This window comes from Colias croceus, chromosome 11 (assembly GCF_905220415.1).
Source record: "Colias croceus chromosome 11, ilColCroc2.1".
Taxonomy (NCBI): Eukaryota; Metazoa; Arthropoda; class Insecta; order Lepidoptera; family Pieridae; genus Colias; species Colias croceus.
Window position 1 is genome coordinate 8,275,697 of NC_059547.1, and position 23,742 is coordinate 8,299,438.

Below are 23,742 nucleotides of genomic sequence, written 5' to 3' on the forward strand. Positions count from 1 at the left end.
GTTCAACATTATCAATGGCCCGCTGTTTACACGTAAAGTCACTCAGTACATTTTTTTAAATATTTTGTATTAATCAATTATTTGTGTTTATCAACACCCTTTCACTTACAGCTATATACCAATAATACAAAAATCCATTTACTATAATTAAGGTAAATTTTAGATATTTAAACACTAAAATGTAAAATATGAAACATCCTAAATAAACTCTGATATTCCAATTTTAGGCATTAGCTCAATTAATTAAATATATTCTTGAGTGACTATGACAAAAGAGAAATAAATGCAATATAATAATACTACCCAACGATTCCCTTGTAACATTTCACAGGGTCCAAGCTGCTCGGGCCGACCTACCGTCCGGACTGAGCCTCGTCCGGACCGCCCTACGGTCCTACGCTACGTCAAAGCCTTCGTTAGTATATATTTGGTATTCACTTATCGCACCACAAACAAGACTAGAGGAATGATTGCCTCTTGTGCCGGCGCCGCTTCGTCGCCTCTCCGCCACGATCCCTCATAAATAAGGAAGACTAGTTTCATTGTAGATATCACCTAATGTGCTTCTATTGTATCAGGACGTCAACGACAACGTACAAAAATATATATAAATAAAGACAACAAGCTTTATCCCTTATCAAATTAAAAAGGCCCTGAATATTGTGCACTATCACTACGATTATGTCGATACAGCTAATTACGTCAACACATATTATGCAGTTATATTTAAATGGAAAATTAGAATGTCTTTTCAGTATGCATCGGCGGTGAGCGTACGTTCCGGGGTGAACTGAGATTTCGTACACTTGGTCCCTGTAGCTGTGTGACTGCACTCGTGCAATACGACGGCGTCTGAGATCGGTTCGCTTGGAAATGCTTTAGCGTCTCCCCGGTCCTGTGAGACTCGTGTCCGCGACGTCACGAGATATCAAAATATTCGCATAAGAAAATAAGCGGCAACTAACACTATCGCAACTTTCTATTTATCAGACAGAGTAGGAATTATTGTTTACGATTAATTTTATTATAACAGTATTTGCGGGCAATTGAGACGAGACGATAAGGATACGTCGTCAACTCGATGCATTATTCTAAAATGGTCCATTTAATTTAAAACATTATAACTAATCATTGGAGATGGCAATACTAAATTTAAAAAAGTTTACTCCTCTAAGGGAACAATAATGTTAAAGACATAAATAATAAAAATAAAACAACAATATTATGAGCAAACTACTATTTGAATACTTGAGCTTAAATAATAACCAGAGCAGCTTGGATTAGATAGAAAACCGTCAAACCGGCAGTCGTTTAATGAAATGGCTCCCATTTGTACGATCAATAGTTTGTTGTGATGTCAGAGATCCACAGACATTATCTAATGGCATTTAGACATATACTTTGGCATTTAAGTATTATGGAATCGGTTCGGGAAGCCCGCGTAATACGCGCGAACGACGGACGTGAATCTAAAAGAAGCAACTTATCGAATTAAATATTAATTCGGGTATTAAACTTCATGAAAATCAAAATAAATAGATAAAAATATTTACACATAGGTATATATATATATATAATAATAATGTTGATTGATGACATAACACTTATAATAAAAGTAAAACGTAGCTAAGCTCATTAATGATTACACAAGGCGTCGGCGTCGGCGACTGCTCGCAGCCTCATATTGTCTCCGGCTAGCCCGAGCGGTGCCTAGCGCACAATTCATTATAATAACTTTGAAGGAAACGATTCAACCTGCCATCTGTTACGGTAACGTACCACAGTTCATTGAGGCACAATCATTGGTTTTTTATTCATTTTTTATTTTTCTTTTTTTTTTTCTTTTTTTATATTTTACTTTTTTTTCACTTACATCAATATCTATGATAATTATTATAATTACTATTAGGTACGTAAATTTATCCTAGATAACAGAAACGAGTCACGAAAATGTAAGAAGTGAAAGCGTGAAGCGTATTAAAATCTTTAAGAATATAATTTCACAATATATACATATTACGGTATACGCGTAAGGTATAAATATACAACAACATAATAATAACACAGACTAAATTGCACGCGGCGCAATCGTGTGCAGGAAATATTGACGCAGTCCATGAATCGAGTGGAGATTCAGTTAGCGGCGCGAGGCCGCTTCACAACCGAGCCGGCCGGCGGCACGCACCGGCGACAACACCGCTACACCATAACGCCTATATTACGTCTCAATAAATAACGTTTACTCGATATTTAAGTACTGTTTACGTTTAACTGACTAAAAAACTTCAAGGCGCGACTTCTACCGTCTTTATTCTATGGACGCATACGCTACGGGGCACTGGATTATACTTTCGTTACGACTTGGCTTGTCTAAATTTAAAATCGAAAATTTTTATAAAAATTAATTTTTTCTCCTTTTTTTTCGTCAAATTTATTGCTGTATTAAATTCATATTAAAACGGGTAGGCGACGGCGCTCGAGGCGTCCAATTTCGGTGTACGCGGACAGAAGTACACCGGACGATAAAAAATAATAAATATACTTTAGTTAACCCTATCGAATCGATAAAAAGAAACACCCTCACTTAAAAATTGAGCTCGACAACAATAGAATTGACATTGGCCTGTTATCTCGTGCACTATTGTTGCGTAGACGTAACACGAATGGTATAGGAACATCAGATCAATAACCCGTACCGCGAAATTAATTTCAAAACAATTTGGAAGATATGTCTAAGCGGAAATGCTATAATTTTGTTCCAGACACCGTTACATATCTTTGATACTCATTCTTTGGCACCAAACACGATGACATGGTCATTATGGCCCCTGTAGACGACACTCGGCTCACGCATACGTGCCTTCCTTCGCGGTTGAGTAAAAATATTCCCCGACGAAACGTTGTAGAGACGTGAAAAAATATTTTTACAGAAACATTCGAAACGCTATACTAAAAGGCAAATCAATATGCAACCGATACAATGCATTCGGATGACCGTCCAGTTACGTGTAATACGGATGTCACTAAACGAACACATCATACAGCGACACTAACTACGGCTACGCGTCCGAACGCTATCGAGACAGACTCACGAACACACATCGACCACTCAACTTATTTTATAAATTTGTGAAGAGTTTCCGAGCGCGGGGCTCGATAAGGTACAGCGAATACTTACACCTAACTTAGCACTAATCGTTATTAAAGATCACTGGAAGATGCTCAAAGTACAAGATACACGTCGATAATAAAATTAGTGTTACGCTTATGAAGTCGATCGCTCGATCGCAAGCGTGGTGGGTCCGCGCAGGCCACGCCCCGCCGGCGCCATTGAGTCGCCGTTACGATTCGCTATCACAGACAGAGCCTTTAGACAAGTGGCTTCCCATTAGCGTAAAGTTTAATAGAATAGATTATGAATGTATGAGATTGACGTAAGTTGGAGATAAACGTATCTACAACCTACGTCAATCTCATACATTCGTAGTTTATTCTATTGAACGCTACGCTAACAGAAAGCCACTTGGCTAGAGGGGCTGTTCTCATTTCGGCGATAGGCTCGAGAGCGGCTCAAAGCAACCTAGAGTTAAAGTGGTCTACGCGACCTCGACGGAACTTTCGGGACATTTTTGAGCTCAGAAATAGTCTAAACATACTGCAGTGGCTTTTTTGAGATTTTGATGACCACCCAAATTATTTTTGTCTCAAAAATGTTCGAAGGTGAAGGTGTGGGCCACTCTATGTCTGGTCCCAGCCGGTGTCCGTGAGCCGGCGAGGCGTGCGCCAGCCTGTGGGCGGGCGACGCGAGCTCGCTCGGAGGCCGCCCGACCTATCTTATCCCGTAATATACTGGTAATGATATATTTTGGCAGAGTATCTCTGTGGCACACCATCAATAAATTAAAAAAGTAAATAAAAATTGTAAATAAACTTTTATATGATAACGAACATTCACGAGTGCAATCGTTGCCGTAAAATATCAATAGTACGCTTATCGGAACCTACCTATAGGACTTAAGTTAGCTTACGTCTACTATCGTAATACCGACACGACTACCGCTACAGGTATATTATTAACAGAATATCTAAAGCATATGTCACTTTGAATAACGTTCAAATTGAGCCTATAGAAAATACCACAAATCTTTTATTAAATAGATATTGATATGGCTAAATTTAAGTTAGAACTTTATACTTATCTATACACAAAAGTGTAATATTTAAATTACCGTCAATTATAGTACTTTTATAACACTTCTCACAAATGTATGTAATATAAAATGATAAAACAATTTTCAATTATTTAATATATTAGGTTACCCTTACATTAATCGTATAATCTAGATAATCGTTTCATATATTTATTTAAACATAAAGTGGCACTTGAATCACAAATACTGGAAAAAATTTGGGGAAACGGCGTCGGCGGTGCCGAGCGGCGGCTCCCAGGCAAGATGCGGCCCCGTGCGGCCTCTAGGCGCTTCGCACATGCGCTTCTAGCTCATCCTTTTTTTGTTTTTTTCTATTACTTATAAAATTTATCAACTAATAAAACATCTTGCATACCGGCGAAATGCACTTAAAATTTATTGCTCAATAAAAATATCACTACTGGAAAACGAGGGCTCGACGCGAGCGAGAATTCGAAACGGAATAAATAATAATAAAAATACGACACGGTAAGCGAATAAAAACGAGAAAATAATAATAATAAAAAAAAAACGCGAAAGAAAACTCGGAACGCAACCGCCCGCGCGCGAAACAGCAACAGCCCGCGGACGCAACAAAATAATAAATACATACTAAAATAAGGCCACGGGACGAGTGACTGAGGTAGCCCGCGACGCATTAACTCTACCGCCGACACTACACTCTCATATTTGGTGACCGGCGACACGCCGCGTGCGCGTCACACGCGAGCCACGCGCCCGTGTCGCGCGGCAATCTTATATACACTAAATAGTAAATACTCTACGATGAACACTTACGAAACAGTAGACGATAGTATGTGGACAGTTGGCTACGGCGGGCGAGGGACCCCGCCCGCCCCACGTGACTAGGCGAAAAAATATTCCACTCCCGGAGGAACGGCCAAGCGTAATTACAACTAGACACCCGCTCCGCTGCGGCCGACGCGAGTCTACGCAGGCCGCTACGTTTGTGCTACGGTGGGCGCTTAGATGGACTCGCCGCCGAGCAGGTCGGGCGGCAGGAACGAGTTCAGCGACGACGGCGTGGCGCGCTGCTCGTGCTGGTCGGGCCACAGCCCGGGGAACCCGCCCCACCCGTCCTGCTGCACACACAAAGATCTGGTTAGCTATTGGCTATCTTAACAGTCATACGTGTATTGAAAGAAATAAAGTTTATTCAACACGACACAAAACAAGTAAAAATGAGAAATAGAAAATGAAACTTATAGCTAACCAGTATGGTTCTAAAAAGGGTAGCTACAACATATTTTGTTGTACTTAACACATGCAGTTTGTAATGTGCTGATTTTCAGCAGTCCCTTGTTTTTCGTTCTGATGTAGCTAGCAAAACTGTACTTTTTTCAATTTCCATCCTTAAATTAGCGAACAAGAGCTGTGCTGTTTTCAATTTTCATCCTTTAATATCTTCCAACCATACAAATACAGCATTTTTTTACGAAAACTGTGTTTTTTCAATTTACATCTTTTAATCTTCCAGCATTTTTTTTTTGTTTAAATTTAAAGTTTTCTTCATAACATAAAACAAATTCGTAACATTGACCTTGGCATTGCCGCCGGCGCGCCAGGCGCCGCCGCCGCCGGAGCCGAGGTGCTGCAGGATGAGCTGCACCTCCGACTCGGCGGGCGACTCCGCGAATATCGTCGTGTTGCTCAGCACGCAGTTGTTCAGCGCCATTTGGGCCTGTTGTGCCAACGATGTTACATTATACTCTTATATATAGCTTGCCTATATAGCTCCCTGCTTATAGCTTACAATTGAGTATTTGAATTTTGAATAAAAATTTTTTTTGTGCTAAATGGAAAGATTATATATTAGTTTTATAACAAAACTATTTTTTTAAATTTTTTTTGCAATAATTCAAAAGTTATTTCAAAATAAAAATTAGTCTTTGAATCCAGTACCGAAAACACACCGACAACTCCCGAAGCGTCACCCGGACGCGTGTGACGTCATAATGTTAGTTTTCACACATTGCAGTTGATAGAAAAACGTATACAACTAAAACATTTTGACGTCACATCTATGGTGACCATAGTCATGGCGCGTTTATAGTCACGTGATTTTTAATTGCTTATAATTAATTGAAAAAAAATTTTTTTGGAGTTTTTTGCATTAAATATCAATATATTAATAATAAGGTTTTAAAATACATAAAAAAAATCAATAATTTTTTTTATTCAAATACTCAATTACATGTACACCATATTATATGAATTAGAAGTGTTGATGATGACAGCTCACGCTGAAATTCGAAGCTTCTTCATATTATAAAGTTATATCATACTCAATTGTTAAAATTGTTGTAAAATAAGAAAAAAGTTAAGCCAAATTACATCACACGATATATTATATAAGATTTTATTAGTTATTTTAATTTATTCAAAAACAATTGTATTTTCTTTTCAAATGTTATTTTTCCAAACAATCAATATTAAAACCTGCAAGTGCATATACTAGAAAATTTCTCAACAAAACTAGATCAAATCTCATGTTGAAAGCTCAAAATTTTTATCACATCCCCATATCTATAAGTAGCTTACCTTAGCGGCCTCTTCGCGTGTCGAGTAGCGTGCGAGAGCCAGCCCCTGGTTGAGGTACAGGTGGAAGTTCTGCAGCGGCCCGTGTTGCACGCACAGGGTCTTCAGAGTCGACCCGTCAATCTGAACAAGGGACCATGTTATTAGTATATGTGTGAGTGTGTGAAGTCCCATGTCCCCGTAATGGGGTAAGGGGCAGATGCATTATGCATACATCTGTTTCACTGATCGATTTTTCTTTAGGGACAAGTAGGTGATCAGCCTTCTGCGTCCTACCAGACCGAGACTTTTTTTTTTCTTCGTCTCACCGGGAATCAAACCCCTTCGGTTCTATGCTCACGCGTCAACCATTGTACCAAGGAGACGGTTATATAATATGTAATTAGTATATGCTTTATATTCAGTGGCGGTACGTTCATACAAGCCGAAAAGCCCGGCTTGCCTAAGGAATTCGCTACGAGACAGGAAAATACCCAAATTCACTTTTGAATATTCGCGCGCAACGAGCAATTCAAAATTTGCTCCGAAATTCAATGAAAACTCACCTACAAACAATGTCGAATTCAAGTCAAACTTTTTAATTTCATCCTTCTTGCTATCTAAATAAGGTCGTACTTTGTATAAACAGTGCGGTGTCCTTCTTGAGTGACATATAGTTTTCTCGCTTGCACTCGTGGGCTTTTACCGGGCTTTGCGCTTATCTCTTCTAACGTATGAAATTTCGTTGAAGTAGCTACATACCTATCTATAGAATTCTATAGCAAAATCTATGGCCAACAAAGCCGGGCTTTAACAGTGTGAAGATAGTTACGATTGCGCGTCGCGCGAACGAACGTCGTGAATATTATTGTTATTATAGTTTGAGCGCGTGATTATACCGGTGTAATTTAGGTTAAGTTTTTCGAATTTTGTGATAAAATAAGTGTCGCGACACAGATTGTATTGTAAATTGTGATGGTTTGCTTTGTGCTCAGCGGGGAAAGGTAAAATCATTAAACTTTACTGTAAAATAACAATAAATTTCTTCATCAAAACCAACTCCCGATTTGTGCAGTAATGTCACTTATAACGAAATTTTAATGGTAATGTTTACGAATTAATCGATTTCATGAATGAGAATTGGTTAGAAGAAGCCTTCTGATGAAACTTGCACATATTTTACGATTCTTGCTAGTAGCATGGACCCAATAAATATCTCGTCCATGCTAGTAGGTAGCTAGTTCTTCCACGGAGCGTGCTTTCTCAGCGTTAAATCGAATTCATAGGTACCTAGGTAGGTAGGTACGTATTTAAGAAATACACAAGGCCAAGAACGCCTTTCTGAATTAACAATGACTGTCATTGAGAAAGAGCTGTTAATTGAATTAAAACAATCACCTAAGTACCTGCCTACTTCTATTCCGATGTTATAAAATATTTCCTTCAGAAAGATCGGCCGCGGCGTTTTGAATTAGAATATAAATTATCTGTACAATTTTATAATATAATGTCATACAGTTTTATATATAATTTAAAGATATAGATTTTAATATGATTGTAATGGTAAACGTTTGACTCAACTGTTTGCGGGCGCGCGTGAAGATTTAGAAGATTTGATTCGGTATGTTCACATTTTTTATAAGTTTTATAACGAACATACCTACTTAGTAATAAGTATACCTAATTCAAGAAAAGGGTATCCAGCAATCACTTCGAAAAATTTGGGCTTGCCCAGTCCTTACACCCTAGGCACGCCACTGTTTATATTATTAGTATTGCAGTATTTTGTAACCTCTAAATGAATTTACCTAATTCTATGGTAAAAGTTATCTTTTACCACAGAATTAGATAACTAGAATTATTGCATTGTACATTTATATGCTATGCCAAAGTATATATATAGTTTGATACAAACTTAACTGTATGTGAATATTTAATTAAAACAATAAGTGACTGCAGCAGTTACTTCCCACGCAAAAACGGTTCAATCGTGTTCCATATATTAGTAACATGTACATTACAATATTAGCTAATGTCGACTCGTACATTATTCTTGGTATTTTATTAAATGTTTTGTAATACATACATACTTTAAAAAATACCATTCTTTGTTTTTTTTTATTTAATTTTATTTATTATTTAAAACACAAACCTGAGCAGTAAGATTCTTCAAGAGCAGCCACGTAGACGACTGCCACGAGGGCACCGTACGAGCATTGTTTCCGTGATGCTGGGGCCACTTGTTGAGGCCGGGCGGGGCCACGCGGCCCTTCGCCCCCCACGCGTCAGCCTTCAGGCCTCCCGCTGACGTCACGGGCGGGGCGTAGCTCCATGTAGACGAGGAGAGGCTCCTCTCACCGCCCGGGGGCGAAGTCTTGCCCCCGAGCATGTCAGTGTCCTTGATTGCGGTCAACGATAGTGGAGATCGGACCACGGATCCGGGCGTCATGGCCGGATCGTCTTCGACGGTCTTTAATTGGTTGCCCTGGGGGGAAGAGATAACCATTATATGGAAAGGTAGGCACACCGGGCCTGCACGTGTTCTACACTACCAGCCATGGTGGACAAAACATAAAAAAAAATGAAATAGAATTGATGATTTAACTAAATCAAAGAAAATAAAAATGTAATATTTTGAAATAATCAAATCAAGTGATTTATAAACAGTGAATAAATGTTTATGTATAACAAAATAAAAACGACAAAAAAAATATAAAAAAGAACTAATTCCACCCCTCCACTTACCTTCCACGGCTTGCCGGGCTCGAACTCCGGCACGAGATCGTACACGGGCTGGTGCGTGTGCGCCGGCCAGTCCTTGCCGTCCGCTACATCAGCACCTTCGCCCCACTCCGCGCCGCGGCCTACGCCCCAAGTCCTACACACATACGATAAGCACTTACCAATATGTTTGTATTACCTTTATGCAAATTTATATTGTATTTCAAAAAAACGGAGGAGGTTATCAATTCGGCCGGTATATTTTTTTTGTTTTTAACAATTTCTAATTTTTAGTAATTTCTAAGAATAACTCTATAAAACGGGTCAAGGCAAAGCAATACAATGTCACTTAATTTATTTAAAATCTCTCAATATTCTACCCTAAAAATTTCCAGAATATTCATTTAACCATGTTAAGTTAAACAAATAACATCTAAAATTCTGTTTTATAAGTTTCTAACACCAAATATTAACTCTGTTGAACATAGATCAAAAAATCTCTTGATTCCCTTCAACACGTATAATTACAAAAAATATACATATTGTTTATTTATAATTTCTAATACAAAACAACACTCACGAGTCAGGTTGCAAGCCAATCTGGTTCAGCTGCGGGCTCGTAGCGCTCTTGGCCGTACCGGGGGCCCGGCTGAAGTCCGTCCCTTCGCTCTCCTTGTCCAGGGACGGCAGCTTCCATTGGTTCAGACGAGACTGTTGGTTACCGCCACCACCGTATGCCTGTTGTATTATTATGGTTTTTATGTGTTTATTGTTTTATACGCGAAGTTTGCCATTAAGTTTTCTAATGGTTTTTTTTTTGCGCAAATTCTAAAGTATATCTTCCATTTGATCCTTTTCTTGCCAATAACCAAAACACCAAAAAAAGAATTTCGAAATCGAAAGTCCAATTAAAAGAACCAATTCTATACCAAATTGAATATGTACTACAAATATATTTTTAACGTTCTTCACTTCTACAATATAATATGTGTTAAATAACTTCGGATACCATGTTGCAAATTACCATTTAATTAAAAATCGATTGTTGCTACATTTTAATATACAATATTGCAGCAGCAATATGGCGCACAACTTCCATGTAATTAAAAATCGATTGCCAACTGTATTAATATTTCAATACAAAAATGCTTTGACAATTTGTTAAAATCTTTTCTTTGTTTTTCAAATTAACAAGGCGATTATTGAGCGATGGTTTTGTTAACATTATTAGTGTCATTTTTTTTAATTGTATCATAATTTACATCACTCTACCTAGTGCTGTACTAAGTGCTACTCTTTCTAGCTAGTTTTTGATTGACCCAGATCATAATTTACGTCATTTCACCGATTGTAATTCATTTATATAAACCATAGCAAAAATTAAGGATATTTCACACAAAATAAAACAACTTACAGCCTGCGAATCCTTGCCGATGCTCATGTCGCTGAAGTTATTCGGCAATCCAGCTAGAGGATCATGACTCTGCTTGAACAGATCCGCGCCGCCCGCTTGCTGCTTCATGTACAGGGCTTGTTGTGTCGCTATTTGGTTCTGTGACAAAGAAAATATGATATTATAAAGAACGAAAACATTGTGAACAAAAGAATATAGCGAGTTTAGTTTCATTTCAATAAAAATTTAGTTCCATATAAATATGTATTTTTATTAAATCACAACTTCTTTAGACCAACTTTAATAATTAGTCTAATATATAAAAATCAATGCCACTTTTCGTTGTAATTCCATAACTCGAGAACGGCTGAACCGATTTCGATAATTCTTTTTTTATTATATTCCTTGAAGTACGAGGATGGTTCTTATGTAGAGAAAACGTTAATATGTACCACGGGCGAAGCCGGGGCGGACCGCTAGTTAGTTATAAAAATATTAATCAGTGTTCAACCTGCGTATATGGCATGTACAAATTAATTTTGAAAACTATTCATTAATTAAATTTTATCCATATTCATTTTTTAATTCAAAAGTCAAAATTGAAGTAAATGTTTTTGTATGGACTGAAACTATGTTATTATTTATACTTACTTGTAGAGCAGTAATCTGCTGTTTTGTCTTTGTAATTTGCATAGAGTACTGCAACGCGAGAGACGAATTGGCCTTCGATATAGCCAGCGTGTGCTGTTGCACCAACTGCTGCAGCACTTTTATCTGTACACGAAAACAAATCGTCATATTTTAATACAAACTCGTTTAGAATAAATTCGTTAACCATTTTAGGCAAACACTATTATTGGCTTTTTGACTAATTAATTGACTATTTAACATTACGCATTTAGAGTATGTTAATAGCAAAATTTGTAAAAGTGTAGTTAATTTTATCGAGGTAAAATTAAAATTTTCAGTTTTATTTGATCCTAAATTCGTTTATACCTGTTTTAATTTATAAGTTTATTTTAATGTACGACGAAGAATTTTATACTTCAAATTCCATGTTATTTAATTTTAAAATTTAAAATACTTGTAAATAGAATTCGTTATGAAGTGCAAATTAAAACAATGTCCTAATAATAATGAAAAGCTTTATGTTCTTGATAACCATTTCATAAAAAATCATGTACTTTACAAGGAAATTTAAAATGGAAAAAACTTTATTTCAATACCTAAACAATAGTTTAAGCCGGAAAGAAGTAAATTAAACATACCTGTTGCAAGAGCTGGTTGAGCAACACCAGCGTCTGCGGTGCGAGCGGTTGGTTTAATATCTGATGGTTCAGGTACCCAGCCGAGACGGCCATCTGTATTTGCTGCACGAGCATCCTGAGCTGTGCCGTGCTTGGCTGGCCGCTGTTACCAGTGCCACTGTGAAATGGCAATTGTTGTAGCAACATTGTTTTCGAAAATTGTCAGGCTTGTTAGAATATAAGTAGTGTTGTAGGTTAACTATAAGCCTCATATTCATGATAACAATTTTTTTAGTTTCAATGTGGCTAGAAACTTTGTTTTATAGTTGACGCTGCACCGGCGAGATCACTTAAGTCACTGATAAGTTGGTTGTTATGACTATAGCATAATAGTGACATAATTTGTTTTTTTTTATAATATGAAACTGTATAGGTACTTGTTTTCGATTGGATAGTCGTAAAAATAACTATCAGTTTTTTGTGATTTAATTATCTACGTATTTGAGGATAATTTAAAGTATAAAACTACGTTTTTGCTTTAAATCAGGTTAGCACTCTTTGAACAAAAACGACATGAATATATAATGCACTACACGCAATGCAGTGACATATATGGTCAGAGACCACTTTGTTATCTAGGTGAAATAGACTAAAATCTATTCGAAATTATTTTGTGCACCTTATAAAACACGATTTTCAATACTAAGAAATTATCACTTTATATATCATAAATATTAAATATTCACGATTATGTGTATTGATAATTCAAAATTATTATTCATGTTTCACTTCTATTTAGAGCATTATTGTAATTTACATTAACATTACTGAATTGATACTATTACTCGCATTTTCTTGATCAATTATATCTTTTAACTCTTCTATGAGTTAACTGGTACATAAAATTATTGCTGCTTTGAAATATTAAAAAGACACAAGACATATGCTGAAAATTTACTTCATACTTTTAACCAACTACAAGTTACACTGCATTACAACACTGGATTGTTGCTAGAAACACCCTGAAATAGAAAAATCTATTAAAAATGTAAAAACCTACCTATTGTGGTTGAAAGAGGGATGATGTTGCACCGCATGCGGTGGAGGCTGGTTAAGCAGCTTCTGTACAACAGCAGGCGACACGGAAGGTACACTTGGTTGTGGCTGGAACGGTCCATGGTGGAAATGCTCGTCCCTTCGCCAGCCGTCACCGCGAGCCGCGTTCAGCATCTCTGCGGCCTCTTCTACATTCATGTCACGGCTACGCAGTGCTGCCTCCGCTTCTTCCTTCTTGTAGCCCATCTCGAGGAGGAATCTAAGAAAATAATCATTTTATAACAGCTGAAATATTTCAAATATTGTCATTAGTTGCGAGCGATCGCGTGCTGCATGCTATCGCTTATCTAAATCGATTTTAAATATAACATCTGCAATGACGTTTAATTAAATAGAAAGTTATCTTTAAACATTACCAACATTTAACTTATATTATAATGAATTGTACAAACCTGAACTGTTTGCTATTCCAGACCATCTCTTTGGTCAACTGTTTGCCAATAGAGCCACTCTGTGGTGGTTTAGGTCCACCCCATTCTGCGATGTCATCGGGCCAGCCGCCGGTGGGTCCGGCCGGTTTGGGTTTTGGCACGGGCCAGAGGCCGGGTCCGGACGTGTCGGACCAGGCGGGAACGTCGCGGTCGGGCCACCCGGCATGGGGCTCTTCCCAGGATCCGTTGCGCTGCGAGTGGGTGCCCCACACGGCGTCGGGTTTGGTGGGGGTCGGGGGGATGCGCTGGGGGGCCGGCGGGCCCTGCGGGGCGCCGCGGGCCATGCCGCCCATGCCGGCGCGCTGCGCCCACAGGGAGGTTCCGTCGTCGAAGGCACCCGCTGCGCGCCGCGCAGCCGGCGGAGATGGCTCTTCCCAACCCGACACTTTGATACCGTCCTTCGGTCCCTGCAAACGTAGTATCTATCATAAAGGGCATACACGAGAAAAAAGAAGCATACAAACATTTTTATTAATGTATTTAACATCTTTTACTATTTTTATCATTCAAATTAAAATTATATGCTTATCGAATTCAAACTTTCCATTACAAAGAACAACAGTCAGTATAGAAATTTGGTCAGTTCACAAATTATTATGTAATTAGAATTCAAGTCATAATAAGCCCGAATGAAATTGTGCAATTGTTGACAAACAGCAATTTTCCATTTGTGTAGTTAGTTAGCTTGTGACAGTTGGATAACAGTTGACGAACAACAAAGACAATTTAGTAATTTTTGCTTTAACACAGGCCAAAATAACTGTTTTCAAGCACAAAATTCTAAAAATTAAAATATGCAATCAATTATTCCATACATTAAAGAATTGAGTCATGAAACTTATATTACCTGAGCACCCCATTGGTTAACTGCACCAGTGGGCATCATCTTATTAGGAGCAGCTGCAGTGTGTTGATGGTGTTGGCTCCACATATCACCATTGAGTCTTCCGGATATACCTCCGCGCAGGTCTGCGGGCTGTTGTCGTGGATCCGGAGTGCGGTGCGGGTCCAGCCTGGGATCGGCTGGTCGGTGAGGCTCACCCCAAGCATTCCAATCGTCTTTCTTTGGTACTCCCCACTGCTGAGAGTGGGCTGGCGGACCTCCCGGCCACTGCTGTGGCTGTGGCGGCCCAGTCCATACATTAGCTGAATCAGCCGCATCGTCGTCTTCGCCCCATGTGCCACCAATGTTGGTAGTAGGGGTATGGCCCCATGGAGTCTTTGATGCTGGCTGTGGTGGAGGCTGACCACCATTCCTCAAGTTAGCCTCCCAGAGATCAGTTCCAAGAAAAGCACCATTATTAATATTTGGTTTCCATGCTGGAGGGCCACTAGCAGTTGAGTCAACCTTTGAGCCAGGTTCAGGAGATCCGGGTACCTCCCAATTTGTGTCTTGGTTTACATGTTGCTAAAAGAGAAATTCAATTACTTATAAATAGTTAATGGTAATACAAACAACATAGTGATACAAAGTGATGTTTTTATTTTATTTTATTTTTTTAATAAAAGTCACTTACACCACCCCAGCCATCTTGGCTGAATAGAGCCTCTCGCATTGAATTCAATTGTTCAATTTTTGCAGATGAAGTGTTATTTGTATTATTCCCACTATTGCCATTGGCTGTGGGTCCATTTGCATTGCCATTTGCATTTGGCATATTGTTCCCATTTCCATTGCTTCCATTATTTGTACCTATAAAAACATTTTATTAGTATGATATAAGGGTAGAGCAATAAATTTTGAATAATGAATCCTTTAAATTTAATACCATTGCTCGAAGGCGCACCGTTATTGTTGGATTGGGAATTTGGCATGTTTGGAGGAGAGCTTTGCCAATTTTGAGATGCCGCGCTGGTTGGCGGAATTTGATTGCCATTGCCCTTGTTGCTGTTCACTGTAAGAATTATGCCTCGTTAATATACGCACGTCGCCATAAAACGTGTTTTAATGTGCAGCAATTGTTTTAAAGCATAGTAATAATTTAAAACTAACAATCAGCTTGAGATGTAGGCGGACGTTGTGAGTTGTTCCATTGTTGAGTATTATTTGTCCCATTATTTGTTTGGCCACTGGAATTACCACCCCAATTACCAGCTGAAAAGTTGCATGTTTGTTAGTTTTGTCTTTATTTATTATTTAAGTGATTTTTATTATAAAAAAATATGGACGTACTATTATTCGAAGTAGGTGGGCTTCCCCAGCCAGAAGCAGCATTAAGAGAGCTTTCACCGCCGCCACACAGACGCAAGCGACGGGGTACACCCCAGCTATCTGCTTCTTCACTCTTCTTAATTTCTTTTAAGATTCTTTGTTCGTTTTCGATCAGAGCCAGCATACCATCAAAGGTCAAATCGCCATTTTCAAACGTCTTCAACACTGGTGTCTGGGTTGGTTTTTCACCAACGTCCAATACTTTATTGTCATGGCATTTAGTTGCAGACTTGTCGTAAGTAATCATTCGAGTTTTAGGTTTCAATAACATATCATGAGCAGACTTCACATTTAGTAATTGTGTCTTATTCATGCAAAGTTCATCTCGTATAATACAAACTGAGGATTTAAAAGCGTAATCAGACTTGTTCATATACTCTGGCGCTTGTGACGCCATCTTATAGTTTAAGTTAAAGCTACTGAAATACGGGTCACTGTATGAGATACCCTGGACTGTTATGGCGTTAATCATTAAAGGAATGCAGTAGTTAGGCGTACCGCCAATCATTTGGTTTTGTTGGATACTATCAACAAATTCTACATTATAAATATTATTATCTACCATTTTTACACTAACTCGCTGACTTTCATTCTTCTCTTCGACTCGCTTAAAAGCACCAATTTTATTTGTGATCACCACCAACATTGAGGTGGAGTAATTACATTGCATTGGTTCGGTAACAGTATCAATATTGGAGTAACAATTATCCTTAAATAGACATGGAACACATAATATTACAGAAACATTAGACATCAGACAATTATTATAAATAGAATAATTTTCTACAATATCCAGCTAAATTTATAATTATTTTCACAGATTGCATATTGTTTCAATTAAAGACTAAGTAACAATGGTTTGTAGTGATGCAGTCAATAAAGCAGGTAGCAGTGTTTAGTGCCTCTATGGCAGAGGGCAGGGTGAGATCACCGCTGGAAGCTGCTGCGGACACGCCTCTAGCCCCAATTGGCCCAGCCCTACAACAAAATTACAATTATCATAAAAATTCTTGTTGGTACTTATCTAATAACAAATTTGGTATGAATAGATTATGACAGTTTTTAATGCAAACCTACTTCATAATGTAAAACACTTTAGCAATTTCATTCTACTTATGATGAAGAACATTTTTCTTTTGAATTGTACTGGTTAATATTTATTAACCAGTACAATTACATACTATTTAGTATATCAAAATTACATAACATGGTCAGGATCAAAAATTCTTGTTGCCACTATGTCAATCTAGTTGGAAACTTATAATGGACATGAAACCTATATAAATTTTACCTTATAGGACGGACGAGAGGCTGAGCTGTATATCACAGATAATGCGGGCTCGGCAGATCCTTTGGAGCAGCTTTGCAGATAGCTCGTATCGTTTCACTTTGTCTGTACGTAAAAACATGCAAATTTAATCATTCTAATGACAAGCAAAATGTACTGAAATCTACATAGCAACAAACAACATCGGCCCAGCCTGTGAAATTCCCCAAAAAAGTAAGTAATATTTTTGAGGTTATTTCAAGGACTAGAGCACGATTGTTTTTAATAAAGGGTACCGTTTTATGTGATTTGGCTTTTCTTGTTTGTTTCATGGTTTGCAGCTATAAAATTAACAACATATTGCGTCGCGGACATGATAAGCGCATATCAAACCAAAGCAGTGATTCGCGACGATTCGTTCGTACTTCGTCGTTCAACAAATTCACATTCACAATCACAAGGGTTCCATAATCCATAGCTCAACAAACGGGATTGATATCATAAATCTCACATTTTTAGGCAAATCATTAAAATAAAATTATGCTTTTCTCGGCAGGTATTATGTAGATACTTATATATTTGTGTATTTCGGCCTTGAGACTCGATGTTGAATATCTACAGACTCGGTATAAACTATACATCTATAATCTACGTTATATATTTATCTACAGTACCTATCTACACCTAGAGTGAAAGTTAGCACGATCTATTAGCATTATAGAAGGCAGAGAATCAGGTAAACTTATTGTCATACGTAAAAGAACACTTAAAATTCACTATAAGCTTAAAATAACACTAATGATCACAGTTTTACAGGAGAAAATACGAAAAATTCTTACGTGACACGAACGAGCACAACGGTGTTATATTACTAGATAGAATGAGACAGAAGCTCTGTGCGATCTTGACGCGCCGCTTATTAGAGCGAGACAATAAATACGCCCGAGAAAGCGATGCCATAAATGCTAAAAAGGTTCTATGACGATTTACACCACTTTGGTTTACATTTTTTGAGAAAAAAGCCCATACCTTTGTTTTGTATGGTTGTTGGCACAATCACTACATAGATTTATACAAAATTACAATCCCAAACCCCAAGAACACGGCTTCGACGGCTGGATGGAATGATTTCGTCGTCGGGGTTCGCACGACGAGTAACATAAACGTACTCATTCTAGAAGGTTGCCATCTCAATACAATTGCAAGCCTGTTTAGAATATATTTTTCTTGGTCGCATAATAGCAATTTGCTTTACATGTACTTGTGTAGAATATACATTGTACACTGCGTATATAGGTAGGTAATTATGTAGGTATGTATAGATTGATACATAAATACCGTTTGCGCTTCGCGACTACTTAGGTCTCGTGTGGCAAAAGCTACCTAGTTATTCTTCGCGTTGTTTTGATAAATCGTAATGAAAATATAAATTATAAACCGTCGCATCAATATCTGCTACATTCAATTTACTTAGAATATCGTAAATAATCAATAGAATTATATCGTACCTTATATGTACGTAATAGGTACATATTATATATTATTATAATAATTAAAGGTCGGGTCAATACCTATTTATGGCACAACAAAAATGCTCTAGTAGGTAGGTAGGTAGGTATAGATACAAATCCATATGTAGGTATACGATAAGCTGAACATTTCAGTTTTTCATTAAAACAAAATACCTGTAGGTAGGTAGGTACTTATTGTACCTATAACCACAGACTAATAATAATATACTACGTATACAACAGACGGTTCACTCCATACAAAAAAAGTTGCACTATGAATTTGCGCAATTAAAGCGCCAGTGGGGAAAAAACGTACTACATGTTCGATTATATCTCTTGGTCTTTTGCTTTTAACACACTAGATGGCACGTTAAACACAGACTTGAAGTTCTTTTCCTTCCAGAGCCACTAGATGGCACTAATGTAAATATATGTACACGTACCTTTTATTTTCAAGTCTGTGGCGTCAAGTGTCAATCAACATAATAATAAAAATAAATACCTACTCGGATTTTTAAATAAACAAAGTAAAATGACTTATTTAGTCACAGAGTACATTATTATGACTGGTATTTAGTTCACTTTATTTACGAGATTCTGTCAAAACCAAAACGAGAAGCTTTGTTTGTTTTCGTTTTTAATTGTTGACTAATATTTAAAAAATAAGTGCTAAATATGGTTTATGGATGGACTGTGAGGTTATGTAGAATCTACAGGCAGAAAATAAGCTTTATATGGTAAACTGATATTTTCTCAGAACATAAATTTTTACAAACATGATTTTTTAATGATTGGTTTATGGATTTGTAACCCAATATAAGATTGTTTTATTACAGACTTATTGCTTACGTTCGCAATAACAAATTTGTTCAAGAGAGGAGAAGAATTAATCCATCCCAAATGTAAATAATAATACGATTCTCCACAAAAACATTGTAGACACAAGAAAGGGATTTCTACATTTGCTACTAAGAAGGATATGGGATCATGAAGGATTTCATCTGTTTTAATACCAGTAAAATGGAATGAGCGCCGTGGCCGTGACTGTGTTAGGTACATAAAGAATGACAAACATTCAACTTGAAATTATGAGTGCATTACGGGCAAGGGCACAATAAGTTGCCCTTTGACTAAGATGTACTTAATTTTAAGGAACACGAAAATGGATGGCTAGAATAGGTATAATCGCATACATAGTATTTATTTCTAGTCTGTTGTATAAATAATCAAAGACTACAAAATATAATGAACTATGTCTTTAATATTAATTCTACAGTTTACAGTGTACTGTGTAGTGTGTAATCTATTGTATGTGTGCATCTAGAATATATAGTCCTGTTGTTCTACAGTTTAAGCAGTTCAATACAAGCTTACAGTCGAGTCAAGTGTTTCACTAACCACCAACCATTGCATGGCAACCCTGCCAGTTTTGTAAATTGTAGTCTACCTAACCTGACTGTTGGTTTTGATTTGTATCACACAAAAAATACTATACCAAATTTCAAGAAATAAGAATTAAATATTTGATTAAATTTTAGTACTATACAGGAGCTTATACATGAAACATGACCAAAGCAGGGCTTTGGAGAAAGTGTGTATGGACAAAGACCACAATACATATGGTGCGGACAACTGCATGAAAAGCATGCAGTAAGAGACATTAAATAAATAAATAAATAAAACACATTTATTGTCAAGATCACAACACGAGATACATTTATAAACAAAGGAAAAACAAAAAGAAATAAAAAGAAAAATAATTAAATAAAAATAATCTTATTCCTAAGAAGTGAGTGACCTGATAAATGGAGCCAACTCAGTATATGATGGCAATGTGATTAATACCTTACCACCACTGATTTTCAGTGACCCCAAGTGACTATTGGAGTTTCAGTCTAGAATTGTATATAATGATAATTTAACATGAGTATATTATGTGAAAGATATATTTCTATTAATATGATAGATACTAATAAATAAATACATCAGTTAAAACATGTAATATAGGTAGCTGGTAGATATAATATCAGTATGTAATTATGTATATACTTAATGTAAATAAATAAAATGTAATTATGTATATGTTACCGGAAATGTATGAAATCAAGGAATTGTATACAAATCCTAGTGGTTTAAGGACGCTGTCACAAATCTGCGTTACTCAAATTTAGGTATCTAACGTCGCCACGTGGTTCGCGGGAACATCACGCTCACGTAAACATAGCGCTAAGCGCATTCCATTTTATAGACCATCTTCATACTTGATATTATTTTTAATTTATTACGAATTTTAAAAATTCATTTTTATACTTTTATAAGTAACTAGGTAGGTACAATTATTGTGATAAGTATGTTAGTAACTAACTTTAAAAAAAGTGTGTGTTTTACAAAACCTCTAGGAATTGTATGCAATATCTAGAAGCTTTTTAAGAAATGTTTAAAATATGTACTTTTTTAAGAATTATCATACATATTATTATGTTACCGGCAATGTATTAAATCCGGCATTGTATACAATTCTTAGAAAATATGTATGTATGTTATATGTATGTTATTCCGAGTTACGGTCCGAATTAAATAAATTAGATTCGTCACATTACCTAGGAAATCTGAACTTTTCCTAAGGAGCAAACACATATTTTGCAAATGTGGATGGTTTTTGGGGAAGCTATTACCCGAGGTCAAAACTAAAATCCAAGATGGCGCCGACGAAAATTTTACATCTTTTCGTCATGGGTGTCATTTTCATGGTTTTTGGGGTAGCTATTAATCAATATGAGGTCAAAACTAAAATCCAAGATGGCTCCGACGAAAAATTTGACATTTTTTAGTCATGGGTGTCATTTTCATGGTTTTTGGGGTAGCTATTAACGAATATGAGGTCAAAACTATAATCCAAGATGGCGCTGATGAAAATTTGACTTTTTTTCGTGATGGGTGTCATTTTCATGGTTTTTGGGGTAGCTATTAACGAATATGAGGTCAAAACTAAAATCCAAGATGGCGCCGACAAAAAATTTACATCTTTTCGTCATGGGTCATGGGTGTCATTTTCATGGTTTTTGGGGTAGCTATTAAACAATATGAGGTCAAAATTAAAATCCAAGATGGCGCCGACGAAAATTTTACATGTTTTCGTCATGGGTGTCTTTTTCAAGGTTTTTGGGGTAGCTATTAACCAATATGAGGTCAGAACTAAAATCCAAGATGGCGCCAACGACGATTCCTAAACATTTATTTCAATGCTCTTTAAGATTATTTCTCTCTCTCTCTCTCGTAGTATATAAGAATTCGACTATACAGGGTGCCCCACTATCGGTATACTAAGTGCTAAGGGACTTGTAGTTTTGCAAACCCTAATCACGTAAAAATACTTAAACAACAAAATTACATAAAAAAAATTTTGCTAAATTTTTCCTGAAAATCCATGTTTTCTTCTCTAACTTCGTGCAGCCGGCATATACCGTTTCGCTAATGTGATTATTTTGTCTATGAAAACATAATTAAACGATAGCTCACGTGCGAGTGACAAAGTTGGGCGGGTTGCATTTACGGGGTGTACCGTGTACACAAAGAGTTTTATGAATTAATCTAATTGAAAAAAAAGATACACCTGGCATTTTATAAGTATTTTTTACGTACTTAGCGTATGCAAAGCTATAACCTATACAGAGTATGAGTGAGTATGAGTATTTTAAAGAGATACATCATTTAAAGAGACACACCTAAAACCACAAAAATGACACCCATGACGAAAATATGTCAAATTTTTCGTCGGCGCCATCTTGGATTTTAGTTTTGACCTCATATTGGTTAATAGCTACCCCAAAAACCATGAAAATGACACCCATGACGAAAAGATGTAAAATTTTCGTCAGCGCCATTTTGGATTTCAGTTTTGACCTCATATTCGTTAATAGCTACCCCAAAAACCATGAAAATGACACCCATGACGAAAAGATGTAAAAGTTTCGTCGGCGCCATCTTGGATTATAATGTTGACCTCATATTCATTAATAGATACCCCAATAACCATGAAAATGACACCCATGACGAAAATATGTAAAATTTTCGTCGGCGCCATCTTGGATTTTAATTTTGACCTCATATTGTTTAATAGCTACCCCAAAAACCATGAAAATGACACCCATGACGAAAAGATGTAAATTTTTTGTCGGCGCCATCTTGGATTTTAGTTTTGACCTCATATTCGTTAATAGCTACCCCAAAAACCATGAAAATGACACCCATGACGAAAAGATGTAAAATTTTCGTCGGCGCCATTTTGGATTTAGGTTTTGTCAAATTGCTTTACCCCACCAATCCGTTCAACAACCCATAAAAAAGGGGATCTCAGTCAACGTAATTTTTAAAACATAATTTTAAATTACAAATAATTTGAATATGAAACATAAACAGTTTACTCTTACTTATAAAGTATCAAATATTTCAAATCACAAAAACGACAGTGCACGCACAATAATCTTTTTCTTATTCGTTTTTATTTTTGGGACGAGGAGCGATACACCCGTCCTTCCAAGAGCGCTTCTGAGCGCGGTCTGACGACCCGCGAGAGCAAAATGTATGAAGAAATCAACAAGTATTTTTAATTTAGCTAATAATTGAAATAAAATTTTGATTTAGATACAAAAAAATTATCATAATGTATAAAGGACTATATATCCCTCAATAATGTATAGGTAAGAAGATAGATTAGGCTTTTACTTTTCTTAAAATGGTACCGTTTTAGACCCCATTTTTTTGCATTTTATGCGATTATTGTGCTGGGAAAATCGTATTTCAGCGACAATTTTGTATAACGTCGTACAATTTTTATAAGATGAACGTAGAGCTGAATATATTATCTTTAAATTAAGATATTACTATGTTCTCACGTGTAATTGCTTTAAGTTAAAATGGTACCGAAAAACAGCGTGTTTTTGTAAAAATCCGTAATAGCACCCTTAAGATCCGAATATAAGTCGAAATGCAACGGCGTGATAATAGAATGAGACCAATTTTATAATAAACTAGCAGTCCGCCCCGGCTAATAACAATATGTTCATATTATCTTACTAATTAACATTTCTTAAATCAACTTATATTCAATCAAATC

The 23,742-nt window shown here is 36.8% G+C and overlaps 1 protein-coding gene and 1 long non-coding RNA gene across 8 annotated transcripts; one reads left to right on the forward strand and one right to left on the reverse strand.

Moving 5' to 3' along the window:
• Positions 1-499: 499 nt before the first annotated feature.
• LOC123695442 (protein Gawky) lies at positions 500-18,277 on the reverse strand. Of its 7 annotated transcripts, none has more exons than XM_045641294.1 (18): positions 18,145-18,277; positions 17,140-17,241; positions 15,810-16,826; positions 15,630-15,731; positions 15,406-15,531; positions 15,154-15,329; positions 14,484-15,044; positions 13,598-14,034; positions 13,150-13,404; positions 12,111-12,267; positions 11,494-11,616; positions 10,864-11,001; positions 10,030-10,187; positions 9,474-9,606; positions 8,881-9,213; positions 6,753-6,872; positions 5,752-5,892; positions 500-5,293 (listed from the first exon to the last, which is right to left on the reverse strand). In XM_045641294.1, the coding sequence occupies exons 3-18, from the start codon at positions 16,600-16,602 to the stop codon at positions 5,177-5,179; spliced, it is 3,870 nt and encodes a 1,289-aa protein (XP_045497250.1). In that variant the 5' UTR covers positions 16,603-16,826; positions 17,140-17,241; positions 18,145-18,277; the 3' UTR covers positions 500-5,176. The 7 variants fall into 7 exon arrangements, with proteins under 7 accessions (XP_045497250.1, XP_045497251.1, XP_045497245.1 ...); XM_045641295.1 differs by having other exon boundaries at positions 10,030-10,160; positions 13,598-14,043; XM_045641289.1 differs by having other exon boundaries at positions 13,598-14,043; positions 18,145-18,276.
• Positions 18,278-18,842: 565 nt separating this feature from the next.
• On the forward strand, positions 18,843-20,003 carry LOC123695748. Its single transcript, XR_006751962.1, has 2 exons — positions 18,843-19,363; positions 19,463-20,003. It is a non-coding gene; the product is annotated as an uncharacterized LOC123695748 (long non-coding RNA).
• Positions 20,004-23,742: the final 3,739 nt, after the last annotated feature.